General features: G+C 40.7%; 1 protein-coding gene across 1 annotated transcript in view; it reads left to right on the forward strand.

The window, feature by feature from the left end:
• The window catches only part of WEE2 (WEE2 oocyte meiosis inhibiting kinase), a 32,449-nt gene that overhangs the window by 8,013 nt on the left and 16,151 nt on the right, over positions 1-8,285 (forward strand). The window contains exons 5-6 of the mRNA XM_019666762.1: positions 2,629-2,801; positions 4,008-4,144. Coding sequence (XP_019522307.1) covers positions 2,629-2,801; positions 4,008-4,144 — 310 coding nt within the window. The remainder of the gene's footprint in view (positions 1-2,628; positions 2,802-4,007; positions 4,145-8,285) is intronic.

An 8,285-nucleotide genomic window follows, 5' to 3' on the forward strand; every position in this document is an offset into this window, starting at 1 on the left:
CTTGGGCAGAGTTCTGAAGGCATTTTAAAGTGATTATTACACACACGGTGCACTGTTGAAAATATAAAAGAAGGAGTTGAAAAATGGTCCTTGTCTAAATAAGCTTAATAGTCCAACTTGTTTTGGATACACAATCCATCTTAAAATGTTTAACTTGAAAAGTTCCCAAAATGACTCCTTGGCCATGAGTTGTGGAGACTGTTGTAAGCTTTTAGTCAACTTAATATTTTTTTTGCCTGAATTGTAGATTCCCCTTTTCCAGCTAGTAAACAAAATACAAATACAGAGGTGTATACGTGTCGTAACAGGAATGTAAGTATTTCTTAAGGTGTGGAGCGTACATTCTGTGAAGCCAGCTACGGAGGCACAGGTGACTGTCATCAGCCATTACCTGTAATGAGCGACCATCATAGAGATGGGGCACATGCCTTCTTGAAATTGTCTAGAGTCTAGACCAGCGGTTGGTCAACTTTTCTGTAAAGAGCTAGATAGTAAATATTTTACACTTTGTGGATCATGTGGTCTTTGCTGCAATGACTCAACTCTGCTGTCATAACGTGACAGCAGCCTCAGACAGCCTATAAATGAATGGGTATGGCTACGTTTTCCAATAAGGCTTTATTTACAAAAACAGGTTGGCTGGCTAGATTTGACCCATGGGCGGTGCTTCATGGGCTGCCGTAACTTTCATACACAGCNTGCCCTCTCTGGCTTCCCCTCCCCTCCCCTTCCTCATCTCCCTCCCTTCCTTCCTCCTTCTCTCTCCTTCCTTCCTACCTTCTTTCCTTCCTTCCCTCCACCCCCACCCCCACCGCCTTGTAGCAAATGTGTTTTGCAGCTGAATTTATTTGGACTCTCATCAGAGTCTATATTTTCAGCTAGTTGTTACTTTACCAGGCAGTGTCTGATGTGTATATTGCTGAATCATTACCCTGGAGTATTTCTAAATTAAAGGCTCTTCTGTCTTGGATCCAGGGGGAAATTTTATAGTCATGGGGTACAGAAGTGAAGGAAAAAATCAAGATATCTAAGGTCCCCAAGTAGAAAAACAGAACAGAGGAAAACGGCATGAAGCCAGAGGTTTATCTATTAAATTTTAGCTCTTAAATGTGTCAACATCTATTGATTTTTTAATAATGTTTACCATCTTTGATCTAGTATTCCTCATTTGATAATCCAAGAAAATAATACTGTAAATATTATCGCCAGAAATGTTTATTGCAGCCTTAGCTCTAATAGCTAAGAGGAGAGTACTAAATGTCCAATAATAAATGGCAAAGTAAATTATAATTTAGTCAGTGGAGTATGAAATTGCTATTAAGATGTTTATAATATCATGAAAACATGCATATGTTCAATGCTCGGCAGACAGAGGGGGAGGGCTTGAGGTTGGGGAGTGATGGGGAGTGAGTGGGCTTATTTGGTGTCTGAGATGAGGTTGGGACGGTGGTGTGTGAGCACCTGTCGGAGGCCTTGAGGCCTCTGGTCAGAAGTTTGGGATCCTCGCAGGAAATAATTAGGTGTGTCCGATTCCACGGTGTCATTTTGCAAAAAAGAATTCTTACTATTAGAGACGATGAGAGATGAGTGGAGATGAGCAGATATAGTGAATCCAGGCATGGAATAAACAGAGTTTGATAAGGGCAATGCTGATCTTGCTGATGAAGACTGATTGGTATTGGACATCAACAATGAAGAGCTAGTAAGAGTCAAGATTTTTAAAACTCAAAATTAGGAGAAAAAGTTCTTGCTAATGGGGACTCTGGGAAAATGTTGACTTTGTGGAGATCAATCAGCTTGGATGGAGATTCATATAAATGTATGGAGATTTGTCTCATAGCCACCATTTACTGAGCATTTACTATGTGCTCAGCCTTGTACTAAGCTACACACACACACACACACACACACACACACACTTATGTAATATTTAGAAGAATCCCGAGGAGTAGTGGCTAAGATCCTAAGTAGTTGCTGAGAAAACTGATTAAAAGCTCAGTGATTTGATTGGGGTTTACTAGCTGGGCAATAGAGTGATGCTGCTAGTTGGCCAGCAGGGGGAGGGGTTGCTATATCTGACCACATAATCTGACAAATCAATTTGACAATTTTGTTTTCCAGACTAAGATTTTTGAGGAAATAAATTGAACACAAGCGTGTTTATTCAATTTGAGATAAAAACTAAGCATCCAGAGTAAGACACATGTAAATAAGTGTCAAAGGGAGTTTTTGTTTTGTTTTGTTTTGTTTTTAAATATGCTTCACCCAGACCCCAGCCACTCCTTCAGCTGAGGACAGTGACTCTGACTGTGAGTAGATGTGTCCCCTCTAGGAATACATAGAGAAGAACAGTATGGCCAGACAGAGGAAATATATAGAAAAAATGTAACATAGGAAAGAGAAATGTCAGTACAGCATTGTATGGAAGGTTATAAATAATACAGAGAAGGTCGTCCGCTGTTGGGGAGGTTCTAACGACCGTGAATATTGACACAGACAGAATCCAATGGATTGGCCTCAGAAGTCTTTTTGAAAACTTAGTTAAATTCAGGAATATAATATGCCTTCATTTTATTGCTCACAACATGTGACGAAGGATTGTTTTAACTTTTTACTAAACTATTTCAGAGATGCCTTCTACGAGAAACCAACATGACTTCCCGCTATGAAAAAGAATTCGTGGAGGTAGAAAAAATTGGGGTTGGGGAATTTGGGACCGTCTCCAAGTGCATTAAGAGGCTGGATGGATGTCTCTATGCGATAAAACGCTCCATGAAGCCTTTCGCAGAATTATCAAATGAGTGAGTACCTTTGAAATGTACTTGAAGTACAAACTTGGATTTGGAAAGCTTCTTCTTGTCAAAATATTTTAAGTAATAGCACTGATGTCATTAAAAACATACCATTTGCTGCTTTTTAAAATCACCCCACCCCCTCTATTATATGTTGTCTCACATTCATAACCTTTCTGAGTTTTGTAGATCAGAGATAAGTTATTTCCTAAAATATCCTGTGATCACTTCAGATCATGTGTGGGGTTATATGTGTGTGTGTTTGTGTGTGTGTGTGGTTTGTGGCTTTTACTACTGGTCTTACTGCCTATTTTTTTTTTAATAAATAGATATATGGAATGATCTTCTGGTGCCTGTTTAGTGAATCAGAACTAATGCCAAGTAGGAAGTTATTTGTTAACTCACTGGTTTATCTCTACTTTGTATTAATAATGAACTCAATAGTCAAGTTTTAAAGACTTTAAGCAGAGAAACATTAACAGAAATTTAATTTTCATCCCCATAAGTCATTTTTCTTTCTTTTCACAAGGAAAACAAACATTTTCAGATTCAGCCAATGCTTTTTTTGTGAACTGTGGGGATATAATACTTATGCTGAATCTGAAATTGCAGACTGTGGAATTCTTCATTTTTATACTGAAACTCAACGAGCATAATATTTTGCTTTTTTGTGTGTTGGATTTCCTACTCTATCATGAATATCTCTCTCCAAGACTGTCCCTGTGACTACATCATATTGGCTGAGTTTAATATTGACTCTGTCTCCCCTTCATAGAGAAGGTAGAGGGCCTATCGCCAAGTCAATGGTGGCCATCTTGTTAAGCCTATCAAGGCTTTTTGATTATGATACAGTGCATTTAAGATCCAAAACATGTCTGCTGTTGAGGCAGTGACCACCTAAGACTTCTTTTTACTTATGCCATGTTTAATCAAGAAAACCATGGCCTTTGGTTCCAAGATGACCAAGATTCTACTTGTTGGTCTACTATCATCAGCTTGGCTTTGGGCTAGTCACTGAACTTTCTAAAGCCTCCATCCTTGCCACTGTATCTTACTGAGTAGTTATGAAAATTAAATGAGATAAGACAGTAAGCAAGCAGTGAGCATTCCATAAGTGTCCTGCCATTGTGAATAATGCTTCATAGCTTGTCCTTTAAAAACGTTTGTCTGTATATTATCTTGATTCATTTTTCTCCATGCTTTTCTGTCTCTTAGGAATTTGGCTTTGCATGAAGTTTATGCTCATGCAGTGCTTGGCTATCACCCCCACGTGGTGCGTTACTACTCTGCGTGGGTCGAAGATGACCACATGATTATCCAGAATGAATACTGCAATGGTAAGTATGGGGATTAATATCTATGGAGAGGGAGATGAACTTTTAAGTCTTCAGAAAAAAATCTTTGCCTATTCCTTGTAGTTTATGCCAGGAATGGCAGAGTCATACCTAAAATGTCTGCGCCGCAGTTTTGCTTGGAGGCAGGAAGCTGGAGAAAATAGCAGTGGAAAAGGAATTTCATGTTTATGCTGTTACACCTTTCTTTCCAAGCTGATGTGTAGCTGATACATAGAAGTATCACTTCCTTCACGCTTAACACAAGAGATAGAACTTTTACCCTAGTAGTTTGAATAGTAAATCATCCTTTTACCATTTGCTAGGTACTTTAAGAGATGCAAGCCATGGTCCCTACCATTTTGGGAGGAGGGGTGGTAAATTTATACAGCCAACTTTTGATTAATTTTCAAGTGGATTCTTTAATTTGGGGATTGCTCATACTCTTTGCTGCTTCTTACCTTTGAACTTTAGTGTTCTCACCAGAGTAGGAGCATGGGGTGGGGTGATGGGACTGAAACTCAGCGACTTCAGGTCTGTTCTCCTAGGTCCTTCAGGACCATACATACAGTAACTGGTAAAACTATTTTCCTGGGCTAACTCACAAGGAGTGGTCCTCTGGTTTACCATGATTTCTAATCCATGATTACGGGGTTGACATAACAGCAGTTACATGTTGTTATTCTTGGAAATATTTTTCATCAGAATGTTCAGTGGTAATGTAGAAAAGTGCTACCGAATTGAATAGAAGCTTGCCATCATTTCAAGAGTAACAATCCATATTCTGGCAGGGTAATACTGGATAACGGCATCCCTCCTCCCCCAACATTCCCCTCCCCCATATACACCCACACCGAGTTTCTTTAATAGTACAGTCTGTCTTTGAGTAAATTCAGCATCCACCAAATAACCCTGAGGATGTGCGTCCAGCCTGCCTGTTGGGGACAGAGATCAGTGATAAAGCTTCATTCATTACTGTGTAAATTAAGTATACAAGTAGGTAAGTAAATGACAGTATGAATTGCTAGAAACACAGAAAATGGTACACATATCCTGCAAAATAATGATATGGCATTTCCCTTGGTGTTTCCTTATAGCCTGATTTCTTTGTCGCCTTACCTGTAAACTTTCGGTTTTTTCCTCTCATAAACTCACCCTAAATCCCTTTTTCTAATATCTCTTTGGGATAAAGAATGGACCCCTTCCTTATACTTGTGATTGAAAGGTTGAGCCTTTTCTTAATCTTCTTGTCTTCCTAATTTTCTCTTATCATAACCTGAGATTCCCTATTCCTTTCCTCCCTCTCTATAGAGAATGTTGGCTTCATTTCCATGACTTTTAGCCACTACCGTGACTTTTAGCTGCTAACAAAGATAATGTCAAATAACAAAAATTACTCAATAAAGCCAAACAAAACTGATTTGGGGCAACATAAAGATTTCAAATTTTCAAAAAAGAATAAGATGGAGTGATTGTTTCTATGACAAATCATCTCATTCTTTTCACCATTTGAATACCTTTATAGGCTTAACACTGTATTAAGCTCTAGGGTGAGACAAGGTAAATCCTTATCTTCAAGAAACTTGATTCCACTTGCTCTGTTACAGTGAATACCCAAGAGACAAGTAGGCGCAAAGCCAGAGGGTACAACTATGGATAAAAAGGGTTCAGAGGGGATGGATGTGAGTGAGCAAGAGGCAGCATGGTGTGGTGGAATGGGCCAGGGCTTCAAAGTTGGGCAGACGTGGGTTTAAAACCCAGCTCTGCTGCATACTATTTATGTGATCGCTGGGATGTCACTTAATCTCTCCGAGTAGAGAGTCATATTTTCTTAAGGGAGTAGTTTGAGAATTAGCAACCATCTATGTCAAATGCTAGCACAGTGTCAACACCTGATCCATAGTAAGACCTCAGTAACAGTTGTTTTTACTGAGAGAATCTCATAAAGGAGGTAAGACTTGAAGAAGACCCTGCAGAAGGATCACTAGACTTCATTAGCTTCAGGGAAGGAGAGGGAAGACATCAGTTAGGGGAACAGCCTGCAGACAAAGGGCATGATGGTGCCGGGAAAGGGTCCAGCCTAGCAGACCATCAGGAGGCTAACAGGACTGAGCTGAGCCCCCAGTAGGAAACAAGACAGCAAGATAAAGTGTGGGGAGGCTATAGAGGCCTCAAAAGCCAGACAGGGGATTTTGGAGTTCTCTTCTTAGGGAAATAACAGACTATGGGGAATCACTGTTTACTCATCATGGCAGTGCACTAACTTCACCAATTAAAATGCAACTTTGATTTATGAAAATGTGATTCACACACATTGGACCTTGCAGATGTGAACTGATTGTGGAAAATAAAGCATGCCCTTATACCTTGTGTTGTTTGTAGTTACGGATAAGCCATGTTGAGACTGTGCCCTGGGGCTCTACAGGATAAGCCCAAAGTGTTCGTAAGGTAGCAGAGTAGCGAGCACCTCATTCCGTCTCACTTCCCCACCCCTGCATCCCCTACCCCTCCCTCTTTCTCTTCTCTTCCTCCTCAGGCCCTGTCTCCCTACGCCCACCCTTACCCTGGTACCCCCCAGCCTGTCACAGCAGTCAGAACGGGACATATACAGCTATGGTTTTAACTCAGATTATAAATTAGGTGATTTGGATCATTTAGATGATAGCTGCTAGAGATGAGCAGTCGTCTGATTTCCCCTGCTGTCCCTCCTGAGCCCTGAGCCCATTAAATGTTTTCTCCTCCTCCCCCACCCTTGCCAAGATCCCCGACAAGTCACCTCTGGGTCAGCCTCAGACATCGGAAGGCTTTCAGTAGTAGGTTGATTCTGCAACTACCAGGATTCTATTTGACTCACGATGGGACGATTAATGGCTGCCTAACAGCAGTATTCTCTTGTGCGTCTTCTGCCACTGAAGTTTACAGAGCATGCTCCTCTAGAAGGGTGGGCCTCACATTTGTCCCAGTGATGTGACATCCAGGCGTCAGTGTCCTCTGTCAAACACCATGAACACTGGTTATATTTTCCACCAAACAGGGAACACTTTACCAGCAGAAAAACATGCTAGTGTGGTAGGCAACAACATGAAACCAAGATTTGTGCGATGACAAATGTATGAGCAATATATTCTGTGGAACTGTGGGTGTGCTTTTTACATTTTATTGTTAGAAGGCATTTGCTATTTGTTTGGGTATCTGTTAGGCCTCATGAGCAGACAGGAAAACAGATATATTTTTCTTACATTTTTTTTTTCTGCTAAGTGGGGCAAGTACCTTTATTTTGTCTAATGGAAGGAATTCAGCACCTCCTCTCATGAAGATGGTATGAGAAGAGCTGCCCAGAAGCTGGTGGTTTCCTTCTAGGGCACAGCACTGGCAGTCACAGAGCCCACCTCAGGGGGCGCCTTGGATTATGGAGTTAACGCCCCAGGGTAGTTGGATGAGATAAGCAGGGATGAAGATTACAGTTCATTCAGTATTGCTATGTCTATAAACCCATACTTCCTTGTTAATACTATTCAGAAAAGAACAGCTAGTTATGCTCTTCTGTAAGAGGTGGACAATCAGCTTTAGCTGATAAAGATATTCAAATATCTTTGTATAATTGGGTACTTTTCAGGAACTTCTACTGCAAATTAATTATTATTCGGCTGACTTTAATATTGCCTACAGAGCTTCTAAGTGATTAAAAGTGCTGCGAGCACTGGTCTAGTTACCCTTACTATAATATATACCTGTAGCTCTTCAGAGGATTAGAAATATCCCTGCTTAGTACCTACAAGAACACCTTAAAGGGTTCCTAAGTTCCCCCAGGATGCTTCTTTCTTTCCGTGCCTATTACAGGATCCTTGACTAAGTCTTTCTCGTCCCTCTGTTGCTAGGATAGACATTTAGTTCAGAAGATATGTATTACATGCCAGACCTTGGGAAGGCGAGGATAAGAGCACAGAGCCTACCAGGGACACACACGTGCTAGTGGGTGTGGGGGTGTGAGTGCAGCCCCCCCCTCCTTGTCTCACCTCTTAACTTCATCTGCAAACTTAGTCTCGAGGGGACTTCATTATTAACAAGCTCCAGCACACTCTTTATTTACTTATCCTTCCTTTCTAATTAATGTCATCTGAAGTACATACACTCTTTTCTAAGAAGGTTCCCAGAAAAAAAA

Source organism: Hipposideros armiger, unplaced genomic scaffold, assembly GCF_001890085.2.
Source record: "Hipposideros armiger isolate ML-2016 unplaced genomic scaffold, ASM189008v1 scaffold_478, whole genome shotgun sequence".
Taxonomy (NCBI): domain Eukaryota; kingdom Metazoa; phylum Chordata; class Mammalia; order Chiroptera; family Hipposideridae; genus Hipposideros; species Hipposideros armiger.